General features: G+C 38.3%; 1 protein-coding gene across 2 annotated transcripts; it reads left to right on the top strand.

The window, feature by feature from the left end:
* Nucleotides 1–1836: 1836 nt before the first annotated feature.
* On the top strand, nt 1837–17121 carry LOC107137462 (WD repeat and coiled coil containing). Of its 2 annotated transcripts, none has more exons than XM_015479932.2 (4): nt 1837–1947; nt 7026–8829; nt 13184–13298; nt 15303–17121. In XM_015479932.2, exons 2-4 carry the CDS (start codon nt 7045–7047, stop codon nt 15530–15532), a joined length of 2130 nt encoding a protein of 709 aa, XP_015335418.1. In that variant the 5' UTR covers nt 1837–1947; nt 7026–7044; the 3' UTR covers nt 15533–17121. The 2 variants fall into 2 exon arrangements, with proteins under 2 accessions (XP_015335418.1, XP_015335419.1); XM_015479933.2 differs by having other exon boundaries at nt 1844–1897.
* The last annotated feature ends 1907 nt before the right edge of the window (nt 17122–19028 follow it).

Here is a 19028-nt window from a genome sequence, read left to right on the forward strand (position 1 = left end):
GGGGTGGAGCTGCGCGAAAAGGTGGGGTCGGCCGGGGCGGGGCCCTGGGGAAGCGACCCTAACGTGGCTGCTCCGGAGCCTGGCCCGACTAAGGGTCACTAACTCACTGGCTACGGAGGGCGGTGAGGGTGCGAGACATACAGGCACCCGCACATCCACATATCCATCCATCTCGATCCATCCATTCAATACATATTTATTTAGCATCTATTCTGTGCTAAATTGGGGAGTCAACCTGGTCCTACAGACTAGGAGAAGGCCGGCAATGAAACATTTTAATTAGATGTTCTCAGTGCCATAGAGTTCAGGGCACTATGGGAGTCCTGAACTAGTTAGGCTTCGTGGGTTTGTAGAAGGACAGAGGGTAGGGAGGACACCAGTTGTTGACTCTGCTCCACCCACCTTAAACCCCTATTCACTATCCCGTGTAGTTCTACTCAACGCACGCACGTGTATTGGGTTCTCACTTTTTAAAGCCAAGATGCACCCTGGGAATACAAATTGAATTAAGACAGGATCCCTGTCTTAACAGAAACTGAGTTAGGGACGCTAAGGACTCAACTACAGCATCAAGTAATGAACACGGTGGAAGGAGTGAACAAATTCTACTCTTCACTTCCGCCTAAAAGAAATCCAGGTATCTAGGACTGGTAGAGTGCTTATCTGGCGTGAGTTAATCTTTGGGTACAACCCCAAGTACCCCAAAAAGAACAGGGGGGAAAAGTTTCCGGAATCTAGAAAGATATTGTCTGTCTTCCACACCCTCCCCTTTCTTTTCTTCTGCTGGCATCCAGGTCCTCACACTTACTAAGCTAATAAGAGTCATACCCTCAGCCTCTAGAATTGTTTGAAGGAGGTAATATTTGCTTGAAGTTTGAATGAGACTCTTAAAAATCCCCCCCCAATTCTTGCATATATTGTTCCAAAAATTGATGGAAATTTTATTCTGTCAACTGGCTCTGGAAGGTAGGTACAGGGAGAAAAGCCTGAGCAAAGGTACCCAGAGTGAACCCTCAAGGTATTCGTCCTCCATTTCCCCAACTCCAATTTTCCCAGGTGGCTAGATCACAGATATCGTTATCAGCATCCCTGAAAAAGAACTGACTGTGGTGTTCAGGAAAGATGATGGTCAACTGTATCATGCCGATCAGTATCTGAAATTTCTTATGAGCTGCTCCAAGGTGTGGCTCAATCTTCCATAGCTGGAAGCACCAGCTCCATGGGCTATGGCCATGGGCAGGTAGTTTGGAGTAGGTTTAGAACAGAGATTTGTAATTTGCATAGGCCTATAAAGCAGCTTCATTTGTTACTCAAAATTTTGTCAAAGGATAAGAATAGTTTTCTGGGAAGATTTTATCAGATTTAAAAAGGGTTTCATGGGGCTGGGATTGTGGCTCAGCGGTAGATCGCTCACCTAGCACAGGCAGGGCCCGGTTAGATCCTCAGCACCACATAAAAATAAAGGCATTGTGTTGTGTCCATCTACACCTAAAAAATAAATTTAAAAAAAAAAAAGAAAGAAGAGTGAAATTATTAAAAAAAGGGTTTCTGATACCCCACTCCCCCAATAAAACAAGGTTATGAAACCATGACCCTAGGGCTCCAACTCTCTTAGACTAAGAGAACCGATGAGAAATGGAGGAAGGTGCTAAAGCGCTTAAGAGAGATCCAGGCAGGCTTGGGTAGGTGGTTCCGCGGGAACCACAACTCCCAGCGACCCGTCGGGCAAAGCCTGAGCTTATTGGCCCGTGGGAAGGACTTTCTCCTAACGTGACGCATTCAAAAGCCAATCATTAGGGGAATTGAGGAGCCGACCAGGCCCACACTCACCTATCAGAGGGCCGGGGGCCGATGCTTCCGGTAGCTGTCCAGGACTTCTCACTCACGGTCTTGCGAGGTGGGGCTGCCCGGGGAGATAGATTTTTCTATGGGGCAGTGAGACCAAAGGTACTTTGTCTCCTCTGCTTCCGGGCTTGGCGAGTGTGGGGAGGTAGGGGTGGGCTGTGAGGGAGTGGGACCAGCGCTTGGTGGGCAAAGACGGGGAGGAGATCCCGGTGCGGCGAGAGGTGCGGAAGAACAGGGAGGGCCCCGTGTGAGGGGCTGGAGGAGGAGCACCGGGTTTAAACGAGTGAATATATTTCTTGTGGTTCGCGAATGATGTTTCTGAGAAATGTCCTAAGGAAGTCTGGAATTTTTTTTTAAATGCTTTATGCATAAAGATCTTTATCACAGCGTTATTTTTGTTTGTTTTTGGTACCGGGGATTGAACTCAGGGGCACATATCCCAGCCCTATTTTGTATTTTATTTAGAAACAGGATTCACTGAGTTGCTTAGCACCTCGCTGTTGCTGAGGCTGGCTTTGGACTCGCGATCCTCCTGCTTCAGCCTCCTGAGCTGCCGGGATTACCCAGGGCCTTACTTAAAAGCCACCGCGCCCGGCTCACAGCGTTATTTTTAGTAGGATAAAATTGGTGACGACCAGGGGTCTCCAGCGAGTACAGTCTGGGCGCGGTGGTGCACACCTGTAATCCCGGTGACTTGGAAGGCCAGGATCGCGTTGGCAATTTATCGAGACTCTGTGTCAAAATAAAAGTATAAAGGACCGGGCCTGTATGAAGCTCAGTGAAAAAAAGAGTGAATTCAACAAATCATGTAATTTCACAAAAAATATTTATAAAACTTTTAATGACATAGAAAAAAATAATATATAATCTTAAGTAAGAAAGATGTTATACAGAATTGCACAGTGTTAAATAAAATTTTGTAGGAGCCATTGACGTGAACGAGACTCCAGCACTGGGCCCAATAGACCGAACTAGTTTAATCAAAGTAGCTGAGTTTTAGTTAATTGAGGGAGGCTCTGTAACCAATTTAGCTGTAATCAATTACGTTGTCTCTATACCTCATTTCCCTTTTCTATAAATGCTGTCATGATGTTCTAAGGATTTAGCAGAACCTGTTCTGGTTCTAGGGACTGCCCATAATTTAATTTTTGTTCTGTTTATAGGAAATTTTTGTGGTGCTGGGGATTGAACCCAGCCAGGGCCTTGTGCATGAGAGGCAAGCACTCTACCAACTGAGCTGTATTGCAGCTCTGTTCTGTTTATAATTGCTCAAATAAACTTTTTTCTTTTTTCCTTTTTTTTTTTTTTTAGTTCTGGGGATTGAACCCAGGGCCTTACTTAAACCAGGCAAAGCACTTTATCAGCTCTTTTCTATTTTGAGATGGGGTCTTGCTAAATTGCTAGGCTGGCCTTGAAGTTATTAGTCTCTTGTTTCAGCCACACATGTAGCTGGAAATACACTTAAGTTGTCTATAAGGAGTCATACCTTATAGATAGCACATATAATACTAAATTTATCATATATTTCACCCACTTCTCACCTCCCTCCCCACTACTGGAGTTTGAACCCAGTGACTCTGTACTACTAAGCTACATCCCCAATCCTTTTTTATTTTTTTAAATTTTTATTTATTTATTTATTTTTAAAGAGAGAGAGAGAGAGAGAATTTTTTAATACTTATTTTTTAGTTATTGGCGGACCCAACATCTTTGTTTGTATGTGGTGCTGAGGATCAAACCTGGGCCGTTCGCATGCCAGGCTAGCGCGCTACCGCTTGAACTACATCCCCAGCCCCCCTTTTTTATTTTTTTGAGACAGGGTCTTGCCAGTTTGCCCAAGTTGTCTTCAAACTTGTGATCCTCCTGCCTCAGCCTCCTGAGTCACTTGAGATTAAAGGTGTATGCCACTGTGTCCTGCCTCTTCTCACTTTTGAAGCATTTCCTATCTTCTGTATCTTTGGTTAGTGGGTTCAGCATTTTCCAAGCTAAAAATCTGGATATTCTCCTTAGTTCTTTTCTCCTCTCATATGCTATCTGATATGATCTGTTTCCTCTGTTTTAGAAGCATCTCCTGAATCTGGCGCTCTTTCTCTACTGAAATTGCTACAAACTTGGTTCCCTTTCAGACCGTTGTGCCATTCCGACTATTTCATGGCTTCTTATGAAGCCTGTCTCTTTTTTCTCAGGTCCATCCTGCACATTGTCTTATGAATGTGTGCTTCCCTCAGATTCCTCAATCTGCCCTTTATGATCAAAGAGCTGAAGTTGGACAACTATATCCATATCAGATAGTATATGGCCTAAAATGCCTTGCTAATACATTTTGAGATAACTTTTTAATATATTTTTTAATTAATTAAAAAAAGTTTTGGAGCCACCAGGTCCTTATGCATGCTAGTCAAGTGCTCTAACACTGAAGTGCATCCCTAGCCCTGGGAAGAACTTTCTTTTTTTTTTAAAAAATATTTATTTTTTAGTTGTAGTTGGACACAACACCTTTATTTATTTTTATGTGGTGCTGAGGATTGAACCCAGGGCCTCGCACTTGCTAGGCAAGCGCTCTACCGCTGAGCCACAACCCCAGCCCATGGGAAGAACTTTCTATACACACTGAAGACTGTGACAATTCTTCAAAAGTTTTTGAAGAAAAGAACAAAATATTCAGAGCTGTCCTTTCCCTCTTCCACCACTGAGCTACATCCCTAGCCTCTTTTTTTATTTTTACTTTTTAATTTTTGAGTCAGGGTCTTGCTAGGCTGGCCTTGAACTTTCTGTCCTACCACAGCCTCTGGAGAAGCTGGGATTACAGGCATGTACCCCAGTGCCCAGCAGAGTTATGCTTTGTAGAAAGATTAATCTGCCTGACAACACATAGCATTCAGGCTCTTTTGGAAAGAAGAGACTAGAATCAAGGACACTTTTCCTTGTTCTACCCTAATAAAAAGGGAAAGGTGGTCAGGTCCTGGTATAGCATAGGCAGAGAAAAGAATGGACCAGATTTTTAAATTTATTGTTAGGTTTCTGAGAAAAAAATGTCAAATATTTTCTTGTTATTAAAGATAAAGACAGTATAATTTATTTTTCCAAAAACTTCATTGAATTTATTATCATGTTTTCCCCGGTTTATTCACAAATTCTTTTCTTGTGCTACTCTGTCCACACACACTCTAATTACATTAGACTAAATTAGGTGGCCTAAAATATGTCAGATAAATTGCCTTTGATACATTTAGTCCATTAGGAATTTTTCTGTCCAGGAAAATGTATTATGCATTATTTATCAATAAAAGACTTTTAAAAATACATAAGTGGGTATTAGGGAAAACCATATATTACAGAAGACCAGTGGGATAGAGATTGCTGTTTTTGTCATTAGCAACGACAGGGGACTTATTTCTCCATTTAGCAAGCCACTGCAGAACCATTTAATCTGACATCATGTGTAGAAGCATAACAGACCAATTATTCTTAGTACAAGATCCTAAAAGCAAGCATGAAGCTAATAAAGAAGTATGAGAAGTCATTTACAGAAGAGTTAAAAGCAGATTACCAGGCTGTTTGGCAGAAAATTCATTTCTTTGGATTTAGAATCTGAAGACCGTTTCTCAAGTTCTGTCTTTGACACTGGCTGCTCAGTAGAACAGGCTGAAAGGATTCAGTGACAGGGATGGCACTGGTGGCTTGGTGAGAGTTGCTTTGGACGAGAAATTGGTAAAGGAGGGGATTAAGAAGTGAGTGGTAGGGCTGGGGCTGGGGCTCAGTGGTAGAGCACTCACCTGGCACGCTTGAGGCATTGGGTTCAATCCTCAGCACCACATAAAAATAAAATAGAGGTATTGTGTCCACCTACAATTAAAAAAAGAAGAAGAAGAGGAGGAGGAGGAGAGTGGTAAAGAAATGACTTTTCCAAGTTAGATGATTCTTTGATGGAATTTCAGAATGTACTTGGCAATTTTTCACTCTTAAATTGAAGAATATTTATTTATTTTGCAAAAGTGAAAAAGGACTTTATGTGGGGTCTTAGGAATTGCAGTTGGGGAAATGCGGGTTTACTTAGCTATAAATCAGTGTTTCAAAGAAATTAAAGAATAACATTCTTTTGGGGGGTTGTGTGCCGGGGATTGAATTCAGGTACTGGGGGATTACACTCAACCACGGAGCCACATCCCCAGCCCTATTTTGTATTTTATTTAGAGATAGGGTTTCATTGAGTTGCTTAGTGCCTCGTCATTGCTGAAGTTGACTTTGAACTCGTGATCCTCTTGCCTCAGTCTCCCTAGCTGCTGGGATGATAGGCGTGTGCCACTGTACCCAGCAAGAATAACATTGTTTAAAGAAGAAATTTAAAAAATATTTATTTCAAAGTGAATATTCATATTTTTAACTTATCCCAATAGTATTTCTTATTACTGACCTTATGTGTCATAAATATGTATGAACACATTCAAGTTCAAAGATCCTAGAATGATGGTTAGTAGAGGTTGAGATATTCAGCCTTGTAAAAGGTTGAAATCCCATTAATGCCAATGTAGCCTAAGTATAAATTCAATAATTGTTAACATTTTGTTATATTTGTTTTATCTATTTATATAAAATTTTTTTCCTAAACCATTTGAAAGCATGTTCTACATATCTTGAAACTATCCCAAATACTTCAACGTGTATCCTCTAACACATTTAATAAAGATTAACAAGTCTACCGTCCCTTTTTTTTGTGTGTGTGGTGCTAAGGATTGAACTCGGAGCCTCACACATGCTGAGTTCGTGTTCTACTGCTGAGCTATATCCCTCGCTCACATATCTTCTTAATCATAATTCTTCAGTTGTAAAAATACATTTTTGGGGGACAGAAAATTTTATATCCTCAATTCAAAATCAAGCCAAAGTTTTTACATTGTGTTGTCTTAATTCAGCAGTCTCTCTTTTTAATTTTTGTTTTTATATTTTATTTTTTTGTAGTGCTAGGGATGGAACCCAGGGCCTCATTCATGCTAAGTAAATATTCTACCACTGTGCTGCCTCCCCAGCTCTCAGTAGTCTCTTAATTTACAACATTATTCCTGTCTTTTTGTCCCCCTACAAGACTGACCTGGGTCCAAGTCATTTATCTTAAATAGCTTATATTCTGGATTTTTAAAATTATTATTTCATGGTGTAACTTTCCTTCCTGATCATTTCAGATAACTTTTATCACAAAGGATGGAGTTGGGAAAAGGAAAACTGCTCAGGACTGGACTGAATGTGTTGTATCAAGCAATACACCCAAACCATGGCCTTGCCTGGACGGACGGGAATCAAGTATTTCTGACTGATTTACAGCTTCACAGTGGAGAAGCCAAGCTTGGGAACTCCAGAGTCATTGGACAATTTGAACATGTCTGTGGGCTATCGTGGGCCCAGTCAGCAGCAACAGCTGACATGCCCACTCTACTTGCTATCCAGCACAAGAAGCATGTCACTGTGTGGCAGCTGTGTCCCAGCACTGTGGGGTCAAGCAAATGGTTGGTGTCTCAGACCTCTGAAATTAGAGAATCACTTCCTCTCCTTCCCCAGGGCTGTGTGTGGCACCCTAAAAATGCTGTCCTGACTGTGATGACTTCACAGAATGTCTCTGTTTTCCCTGATGTTCACTGTGACAGTTCCCGGATAAAAGTGGACATCAACACTCAAGGCCGCATTCACTGTGCATGCTGGACCCAGGATGGCCAGAGGCTAGTGGTTGCAGTAGGCAGCAGCCTTCATTTTTTTATTTGGGATAGTCCTCAGAAGATTCTTCACAGGTCCTCCTTGTGTCCAGTGTTTGATGTGGACAGCTACATCTGTTCCATGAGAGCCACTGTGGACTCACAGGTTGCTATAGCTACAGAGCTTCCACTAGATAAGATTTGTAGCTTAAATGCATTGGAAACCTTTGATGTTCCACTTAGTGGTGAAGATACTCATCTGCCTACTTTTCCAGTTATTGATGAAATGCCTTCTGTGGATAAGGGGGAAATTGCTTCTGAATCAAATTCTGAAATATCAGTTTCTCCTTCCTTTTCAGAGCCCTTGGATCTAACTCATATACATTTCAACCAAGCTAGGTCTGAGGGGAATTCTCTTATTTGCTTAAGACAAAAGGACTACTTGACAGGAACTGGCCAGGATTCTTCACATTTGGTCCTTGTGACTTTTAAGGAAGCAGTTACCATGACCAGAAAAGTGACCATTCCAGGCATTTTGGTTCCTGATTTAATAGCATTTAATCTTAAAGCACAGGTAGTGGCAGTGGCTTCCAATACTTGTAATATAATTTTGATCTACTCTGTCATTTCATCTTCTATGCCAAACATCCAGCAAATTCATTTAGAGAGTAATGAAAGACCAAAAGGCATATGTTTTTTGGCAGACAAATTATTAATTTTGGTAGGAAAACAAGAGTCCACTGATTCAGCATTTCTTCCTTCTTCAGAGTCTGATCAGTATATCCTTCGTCTGATTGTTAGAGAAGTATTGTTGAAAGAAGAATCTTTAGCAACATCTAACAAAAGCCAGAGTGCTACTTCTATTTGCAGTGCTCTGTTAAATAGGAAAAAATTGATTAGAAGTCTTTCCTCAGATTTTTGCCACCAAAACAGAGGGCTTTTATTAACAGCTAATACTAATAGTCAGAATAAAAGGCCTGGAAGGCCCCTTATTAAAGAAATCAAAAGTCTCCCATCCAGTATCACTGATGATTCCATTGACCTGGAAACACTCTCAAGGCCCAGCAGAACACCAGATCACTCCAGCACACCAAAACCTCCTGATGTGTTTCAAAAAGAGAACTTACAAAAGGAAAATGAAACTTACCAGCTACCTAAGGAACTGGGAATTTTATCTAGAAACCTGATTGAATTGCAACAGTATCTTTCTGAACTCATGGATTTTGTACATAATGGGAAGAAATCCTCTCCAGTGTATCCACTCTCTAAGGATCTCCCTTATGTTCACATCATTTACCAGGTAACTGCTCCTTTGAGGAGCTACCACTTTACATAAAAGCTGCTGCATCCAGTGCAAGAACTTTTAATGAAAAAGAGGTACTCTAACTGAACTTCACTAACCTGGGCATGTATATTACAAGCAAGGTGATAAACCTTTGCAGGTTAGCCTACCAAAGAGATAGGCACACATAACCAATATATGCTGTGATTTTATCTTGTGTTTGGTGTGAAAAAATGAATGACTACACTTTGGCAATTTATATGTAGGAAAAAAATTGTTATTTTGTTAGGAAAACCTTTTCCTTTTACAGTGGAGACATACAGATATTTAAAAATGTGGGATGGGGATATAGCTCGGTTGGTATAGAGTAGCTTGCCTTGCATGTACAAGGCCCTGGGTTCAATCCACAGCACCACCAAAAAATAAAAAATAAAATGTTTTGGATGCATCTCTATTCATATATATGCAAGTACATATTATTATTTAGGTGGGATTATATCATACATGTGGGTACTTTATTGTGGATACTTCTTTCCACATTGAATATGGCCCTAACCCATCCTCCCCATAATCCACTTTCACCAGCAGCTTAATGTGTATCCTTCCATGTTTTTCTTCATACTCATATAATCTAACACAGATCTTGTATACATAGATATATACTGTATATGTGCAAGGGGTGGTTTGTCATTGTTTTGCAAAAATAGTCATATGGTGCACTCCATGCTGAGTATGCTATTTTTTTTTAAACATGTACACAGAATTTTCCTGAAGAATATATATAGATAACAAACACCTCAACCTCATTAGCCATTAGAGAAAAGCAAATTAAAATCAGAGTGGACTATCACTACACTTCAAGTTAGTTTTCTGAGACAAAAGAATTTATTTGTTGCTTAGCAATATAGAGTTTTGTCATTGAGTAAGTACAATAGCCTATCTTGGTGGAAATTCAGTGTTTTGACTGGGTTTTATGTTGCTTTATATGATAAAAGCTAGATTGATTCTTAAAACCCAGAAGAATTTTATCAGGTTCTAATGGTCTCAGTTTCACATAGTGGGTGAAATCATATATGTTCAAGTCTTGGTGAAGTTTTCCTTAATATAATTCTTTTTTTTAGATTCTCTTCCAAGATTTGTTATATTCTCTGAATCTGAGATTTTATGCTTTTCGTTAGATCTCAGGAATTCTCAGAAATTGCCCCTGTACATTCAGCTATCCCCTTGTTGATCCACATTCACTTTGTTTTCCATCAAGGGCCACTCCAAACAGTGCTGAAACAGTGTATGTGTCCATTTGGTTTAGTACTTGTATTTATGTTGGATTGGTTCCCAGAAGTGGAGGTGTAAATTTGAAGACTATTTATGTTTCTGCTTTTGATAGAACTGCAAGATTGCCTTTTAGAGATTTTCTTTTAGGGGCTACAGTTGTGGCTCAGTGGTAGGTAGAGTGCTTGCCTAGCATATGTGAGGCCCTGGGTTTGATCCTCAGCACCACATAAAAATAAATAATAAAATAAAAATAAATCCAATCTAGGGACTGGGGTTGTAGCTCAGTGGTAGATCTCTTGCCTTGCATGAAGAGAGGCACTGGGTTCAAATCTCAGTACCACATAAGAATAAATAAATAAAGATATTGTACCCATCTACAACTAAAAAAAATATTTAAAAATAAATAAATCCAATTTAAATATATATTTTTTAAAATTTTCTTTTTTTAATATTTATTTTTTAGTTGTAGTTGGACATAATACCTTTATTTCACTTATTTATTTTTATGTGGTGCTGCAGATCGAACCTAGGGTCTCTCACGTGCGAGGCGAGTGCTCTACTGCTGAGCCACAACCCCAGCCCCAAAAGATTTTCTTTTAACTTTACAGTGCACTATCTCACACCCATCAGCAACATATGACTATCCTTTTCCTCACATCTCTCCAGTCTGATCAGTGTGAGGTGTTGTTTCACTTATTCATGATTAGTGAATTTAGTGTATTTTCATGTTTTTTTGCCAGTTGAATGTGAATTGCTTGTATTTATTTTCCTTATTAGATTTAATAGATATTTGCAGCATGTTGATAGTGAAATCAACATGTATAAGCAGCATATAAATTACTCTTTTAATATTGGTCAAAAAGAGGTATTTTAATTAGTGTTTACTTAATATTACTACTGTACCAACTCAAGGATATATGTTTTTCAAAGAATAGTTTAAAATTAAATTTTAAAAAATTATAGGTAGAATTTTAGGGACCTTACTTTCTGCATTACAAATTTTTGTTTTTTAAAATGTTGATTATATCTTCCTTTTATAATGACAAAAGTAAGACAAAAAAAGCAAAATAATGAAAAGCATAGGACAGTGTCTCTTATAATTTCAAATGTTACATTTCATGAATTAAATAATTAGCTGCTTAGGACTTTTACAGTTTATTCATGTGACTTTGTTTACAAATGTTATTAGTATACATTTTTGAGTGGTTTGCCCTACCATAAATGGAGTATAATTTATCTTTTTAAGTTGAAATCACATTTCTTAGCATTCAGAAAATGAATTGTGAAAATTTTAACAAAATAAATTAGACACATAACTTACTTACAATACTATTCTTTAAATACTTGAATGAAGATATTATTTCAAATAATACATAATTAGAAGTAATTTTTCTTTATTTTATGTTTTGTGATTATGCTTTTGGGCTCTTAATGTGTCTTAAGTTAGAGTGATAATTTTAAAAGATTTTTTTATACTCTAGGTATATTTGAAACCATTTCTAAAGAAGATTAATTTGTAATGACTTTTTACATTTTAAAAATGATTTTCCTTTATACTTTTTCTAAGCTAAGTGAATTTTGACCACAGTTTGTTTTATTTGTACAAATGCTTAGATATTTTACCACTAGGTCAGTCTTTGTTTGCATTTTCTCCACTAAAGCAAGTGTGAAGTTTCTTAGTTCTTTCTAAAACAGGCAGGGAGTTGTTCCTCAGGATTGAATTGTGCTACTCTCCATCATCCTATAGTGTCATTGGTCACGTCCTAGGAAAGCCAGTTCCTAGAATTAGAGTTTAGAGAAAGAGGGAAAGTACCTTAGGGATTGTATTTTGTTCTGATCCTGTAGTTACATTAAATAATGCAGCAAAACTAAGAATACAAACAACAATAAGTGTTGATGAGGATGTGGGGAAAAGGGCACACTCTCACATTGCTGGTGGGACTGCAAATTGGTGCAACCAATCTGGAAAACAGTATGGAGATTCCTTGGAAAACTGGGAATGAAACCACCATTGACCCAGCTATCCCACTTCTCAGTTTATACCCAAAGGACTTAAAAACAGCATACTATAGGGACACAGTCACATCAATGGTTATAGCAGCACAATTCACAATAGCTAAATTGTGGATCCAACCTAAATACCCTTCCATAGATAAGTGGATAAAGAAAATGTGGTGTATATACACAATGGAATATTACTCGGCATTAAAAGAGAATAAAATTATGGCATTTGCCGGTAAATGTATGGAGTTGGATAATATCATGCTAAGTAAAGTAAGCCAAACCCAAAGACCAAATGCCGAATGTTTTCTCTGATATAAGGAGGCTAATTCATAATGGGGATGGGGGGGCAAGGGAGGAACAGATGAATTTTAGATAGGGCAAAGGAGAGGGAAGGGAAGGCAGGGGGCATGGGGGTAGGAAAGTTGGAATAAGACAGACATCATTCCCTGAGTACATGTATGGAAACATGAATAGTGAGACTATACTTTGTGTACAACCAGAGACATGAAAAATTGTACTCTATTTGTGTAATATGAATTGAATTGCATTCTGCTGTCATATGTAACAGAATAAATAAAATAAATTTAAAAAAGAAATGAAAAGAAAAAGAATACAGCAAGAGCTCCTTAAGATTTATAACTGAAGTATAGTTGATAGTGATCATAGACAAGGATTTTCAAAAACTGTTTTACATTCTGTTCTTAAGAAATGTTAGCCCCATTACTATTCTTTTTTTTTCTTTTTTTAGTTGTCAGTAGAACTTTATTTTTATTTATTTATATGCGGTGCTGAGAATCGAATCCAGGGCCTCACATTGCTAGGCAAGCACTCTACCACTGAGCCACAACCCCAGCCCACCCATTTCTATTCTTAAGAAATGTTAGCCCTAGGGCTGGGGTTGTGGCTCAGGGGTAGAGCGCTGGCCTAGCACAAGCAAGGCACTGGGTTCTATCCTCAGCACCACACCAAATAAATTAAATACATTGTGTCCAACTACAACTAAAAAGAAAAAGAAATGTTAGCCCCACTGTTTTTGTAATAGTTTAGCAACATTTGTGTATTTGTTTATTTATTTGTTTATTTATTTATTTTGAAGAAACCTTGTTATATAGGTCCTGTTGAAAGAAGAGCAGTGCTTCTCTGCAATGGCAAGCTAAGGCTCAGTGCAATTCAGCAGATGTTTGGCCTCTCTCTCGTTGAAATGCTGCATGGTAGGTTAAATTCATAACACTCCTCCCTTTACCATCCATTCTGTGGCTTCCACTGGTAACAGAAATGAGGTATACCAATCATTCAGTAACTTGCTAGTTAATTAATATCATTAATTGCCTAGTGTATAGCCAGCCTATTAGAGATAACACATGAAAATATTGATTCTGTCCTTAGGAAACTTACAGCCTAGCTGGAAAATTTAAATGTACACATGATAAGACTAGAAAAGTTACAAAGCAATATATAACAATGAAAAGGAAATCACATAGCAATCTCACGTATACATATTGCACTAAAATGTAAAAAATCATAGCATTGCAGAATATTTCTTAAAAGAAGTTGTTCTGATATGGAGCAGGCATGGAGACATGAAGGACACTCTCAGATGGTATTTGATTGAGTGATACCCACATTAATCAGATGTGGAGCATGATATGCCTCATTTTATTTTTCTTTTAAACATAATCTTAAATGTTTTTAAATGGCCAAATAAAACATCATGTCACAGAATACATATATTTACATTGATTAAAATGTCCCAAGCACAATATAGTAGATTTTATTTGTTCATATAAATTAAGATTTACCATTGCATAAACATAGGAGCAAATATTAGTCTGCTAGAACAAAGGTTTAAGAAGTTATTCAGACATTTTGATATTAACACTTCTATATTCTTGTTAGGCTTCATTCTTTTAACAGTAGCCAACACACTGAACATAGAATATCATTTTATTTTTTTCCCGTTTAACATTGTAGTATTAGCATTTTTCTGTTTTGGCATTTGCATTTATGGTGTAGCTTCATAAATCACTTTTTTTTAAAGTTAGTAGATATTCTTTTTTTTTTTTAAAGACAGAATGAGAGGGAGAGTGAGAGGAAGAGAGAGAATTTTAATATTTATTTTTTAGTTTTCGGCAGACACAACATCTTTGTATGTGGTGCTGAGGATCGAACCCGGGCCGCACGCATGCCAGGCAAGCGCGCTACTGCTTGAGCCACATCCCCAGCCCCATAAATCACTTTTAAAAATTGTTTTGCAGTATTAGGAATTGAACCTAGGGCCTTGCGTATGCTAGGTAAGCATTCTACCACTGAACTACATCCCAGCTCTTTGTTAAAATTTTGGAACAGGGTCTTGCTAAGTTGCCTAGACTTCTCTCCTGTCCCAGTCTTCCAAGTAGCTGGGATTTTGGTCATGTATCACCATGTCCAGCTCATGATTCTCATTTTTAATGGATAAGTTCATATTCCATTCTGAGCTGTTCTGTATCTTATTTTGTGATGTATTCTTTGACCCAGTTAGGTGGTTTTCAACTTTTCACCATTATAAATAACATTAAGAAAACCCTCTCTGCATATTTTATGTTATTCTTGGAAGTATAGATTTTCAGAAGTGAAATCACAGGGTCAAAAGGTGAGACACATTAGACTTAAAGGAACCAGAAAAGGTCCAAGCATGTGTTGTGGTCCCTAGGTTACCCTGAAACAAACCATTCAGGATTATCTGGGCAACTATATTCTAGCTAGTCATTTCAATCTCCTTGAATGTCTACAGGTTATTATGGATCTACAAAATAATGAATGTTCCTCCATAGATTAACTGCTTCTCAGATTCAGATAGTTTCTTGAGAAACTGGTGAACAGCACATAGATAAAGGAGAAAACTTCTACATACAACCCTTAATGTATGTGCATACACAAACTTGTATATATAGCACTGGGTGATAAATGCCTGGCCTGGGTGAAAGTGTATGTCCTTTAACTCTACCTAAGTGACCAGCTTTGGATGACCATAAGTCATTGACATCCTCTTCCTGCCATGTAACCTGACCCTCAGTCCTTTTAGCCCACCATTCTCTGTAAAATCCTATGATGATAAGGCTTGATATCAACTACTGTATTCCACTAAAAAAAAAAAAAAAAAAACACCTTATTTGTTGTCATCATTCTCATTATAGAATTAGATATCCTAAATTGTCTTTGTTTATTTTACTTCACAGATTCCCACTGGATTCTTCTCTCTGCTGATAGTGAGGGCTTCATCCCATTAACTTTCACAGCCACCCAGGTAATCATCGTGAGAGATGGCATCCTGTCCAGGTCAGATGTCTCCAGGGACCCTCTTTCTCACAGTCAGGATCCTCTTCCTTCACCTGAAGTCTTTGGAGACCTTATTGCCCAGGGTTTACATACCACTGGCTGTTCTAATCATTTAGATGGCGCGGCCTGATATCTGTTTGCAGACTATTTGCTAGCTTTTCAAATGAGATCATGACAAGCAAGGTCGTTTTTGCACTGTGGACTCTCACTGGTGAGATTTGTACTGTCACTCAGGTGAGGCATTGCCATGGCTAGCTCTGCCACCTTTCTGCTTTTTCCTCTGGGCGGAGGTACTCTGCTTGATAGCAGAGCTTAGTCATTGTTAGATGGCTCAGAAAGTGGTTGTTTATGTATTCATGACTATGGTTTTGCCTAAGGGCAGAATTCCCAGAACAAAACAATACTATGGTGCCATGTGGATTGTTTTGTGGTTTATCTGAGGCTTTGTGTCCCTTGCCCAAAGGAGTGTTAAAACTGTCTTAGGAGCACTTACAGTATACTTCAGTGCTGTTACAGTCTTTTTCTTGGTTTAGAGATGAGGGTGAGGAGTGCCACTGGAGAGCAGATGCTCCAATGTGTCTTTTTTAACCTAAACCCAGCAGGAATCAGCAGAGTGCAAAGGAAGCCAAAAAACTGGTTTTTGCTCCCAGGGCTGCCTGCAAAAGGAGGTTATACTGGCATTGGCCTTACCTTCTGGGGTTTAAACCTAACCTTCTTGCTACCCTAAACAATTCTGACTGGCAAAGGCCCAGATACTGCTAAACACTGACCTTAGGCAACTTTTTAATGGAATTTTAAGCAATTTGACTCCTGAAGGGTCCTTCTGAACTTGGGCTGATGCTACTAGTACAGTACCAAGCACAGGCAAGGCCTAATACTTGTCACCATTCTTTTGTGTTTGTGTACAGGTGTGGTGCTGGGGACCAAACCCAAAGCCTTGAACTTGCTAGGCAAGTCCTATACCACTGAAACACACCCCAGCTCAACTTGTCACTTTGATTTTGATATCTTTCTTTTTTTTCCTTTAAAGTGTTAGAAACTAGCCTAGATGCTGAAAGTATTTCAGACAGTTGAAAATTTCACTGAGAATCTGAGATTGTTCTAAAAAGTACCAGTTTATTAGACTTATAGGTGAAGTACCAGCTTTGTATAGTGGAAAGAGCCTGAATCCCTTCGGATGGATGTACCACTTTTCACTCTCTTCAGACAGAATCACAGATTGCAGGCATCTCAGCAGAGCACATTGATCAAGGTGTGGCAAGACAGAGCACATCTGCAGATAAGTTGTTTCAGCTAGAGAAGCTCCATTAGCGCATACATGGTTTCCCTCTTTTCCTTTAAAATTATTTAGAAAGAAAACATTTTGTGCCCTTGGGGACTCCTGTCTGTCTGTTACCATTTATTTAGATGGAGCTGGACAGGAAAGAAGCAAGGGTCCATTTTGTGGTTCACATGCATTAGACAGCTGCTGGGATAATGGAAGGAGAGGCCACTTGTCTGTAATCAGCAGCCTGAGAGTAGTGGCTCAGGACTGACTTGAGGCCTGGCTCCATTTGCAAAGGAGGTATCTGGGGTGTGATGAAATCACAATTATTAGAAAATCTAAAGAGGGGGACTAAGGAACCCCCGGATAAGATCGGTATGAATGCCTCAGGTGTGTGTTATAATTACCATTTCTTGGCAGAGTCTTCTTGGTCTTCAATAAAGTCACTAATTGTGTTTGTGGCTGTTTTGGTATTTTCTTTGCAGTTGTTAATGGTATAGAGAAATGTTCTTGATTTTACATATGTGTATGTTGTTTTTGTGTTTCTGCTTCTTGTAAATATAGTCCAGAATATAAATTATATCTTTAAAACATCTGAATCCATGACAACTCTTATACAAAAGATGTTTCCTTGGCCTCTGCTATTAGTGTAGTCATTGGAACAATAGAAAACAACCCAATATTTGTTGGCTCTGGTGTTAGGGGAAGAAGAGCTAAATCCTTTAAATTGTTTTTGAATGTTACATTGAAAATATTTTGCAAGAAAAATGGTATTTACAAATTACATTTTATACCCAAATTTTCTCAATTTTTGAATGGGTATTATTTAATTCTTGCAATTATATACAGAATAGGGTAACTTATAATTAAAGAGCCCACTACCTAATTTAAGAACCAGAACATTACCAGAAACCATTTAAGCCCCCATGTCCTTCCTTAATCCTGACTCCATAGCACCAGAGGTAACTAATGTCTTTTGCGTGTGTGTGTGTGTGTGTGTGTGTGTATGTATGTATGTATGTGGTGCTAGGTATTGAACTCAGGGCCTCATTCATGCTACATAAGCACTCCACCACTGAACTACTTACCTAAACTATTTTGAAAAATTAGAGACAAACTCTTGCAAAATTGTCCAAGCTGGCCTTGAAACTGCAATCCTCCTGCCTTAGTCTTTTATTTTATTTTTTTTTCATATATTTTTTTTTAGTTGTTGATGGACCTTTATTTCATTTACTTACTTATATGTGGTGCTAAGAATCAAACCCAGTGGCTCACACATGCAAGGCAAGTGTTCTGCCACCGAGCCACACACCCAGCCCTGCCTTAGTCTTGTGAGTAGCTGGGGTTGCAGGTATGCTTCACTGTGCCCAGCTATCACTAACATCTTGATGGTTGAAATGATCATTTCTTCATTCATAAAAAGGAGTTTCACCACCATATATTACGCATTGGCCTAAAAATATAATGTTTATTTTTCCTTGGTTTTGAGTTTTATACAAATAGTATCATATTGTATGTAGTCTTCTTTGAATTGCCTTTTTTCATTCAACATTATTTCTAAGATTCAGTCTTATTATGTGTTTGGTATCTTTCACTGTTTAGAGTTGCCACAATTTATCCATATTCCCATCATGGACATTTGATCCCTGGTTTTATTTTTGAAATTTAAGTCATATTGCTTTGAATATTATTGTAAATATATCCTTAAGCAAGTGTTTGAAGTCGTTCTAGTGTCTTTTATCTAGAAATAGAGTTGGAATCACAAAAGTATGTAAATTTAACTCTGATTTTTTAATTAGAGTTTTTTTAACTTTGTTTTTGTGGTACTAGGGGTTGAACCCAGGGATGCTGTACCACTGAGCTTCATCACCAGCCCTTTCTTATTTTTTTTAAATTTTTTAATAATTTTTAAATATTAAATATAGTTGTAGATGGACACAATACCTTTATTTTATTTATTTTTATGTGGTGCTGAGGATCAAACCCAGTACCTCACATGTGCTAGGCAGGTGTTCTACCACTGAGCCACAACTTTAGCCCCTCTGTTTTTCATTTTAATACAGGTTATCACTAAGTTACCCAGGCTGGGCTCAATGTGGCTTAATTTTTGATAGCCTAGTAATTTTTTTTTAATTTAAAAAAAAAATATTTATTTTTTAGAAGTAGTTGAACACAATACCTTCATTTTATTTATTTTTTAATGTGGTGCTGAGGATAGAACCCAGTGCCTCGTGCATGCTAGCTGAGCATTCTACCACTGAGCCACAACCCCAGTATAGCCTACTAATTTTAAATGGTATCTTACTATGATCCTAATTTTTTCTTACACACCAGAGATGATCTAGATATTTTATTAGCCATT

The sequence above is a fragment of the Marmota marmota genome, unplaced genomic scaffold (assembly GCF_001458135.2).
Source record: "Marmota marmota marmota unplaced genomic scaffold, marMar, whole genome shotgun sequence".
Taxonomy (NCBI): Eukaryota; Metazoa; Chordata; class Mammalia; order Rodentia; family Sciuridae; genus Marmota; species Marmota marmota.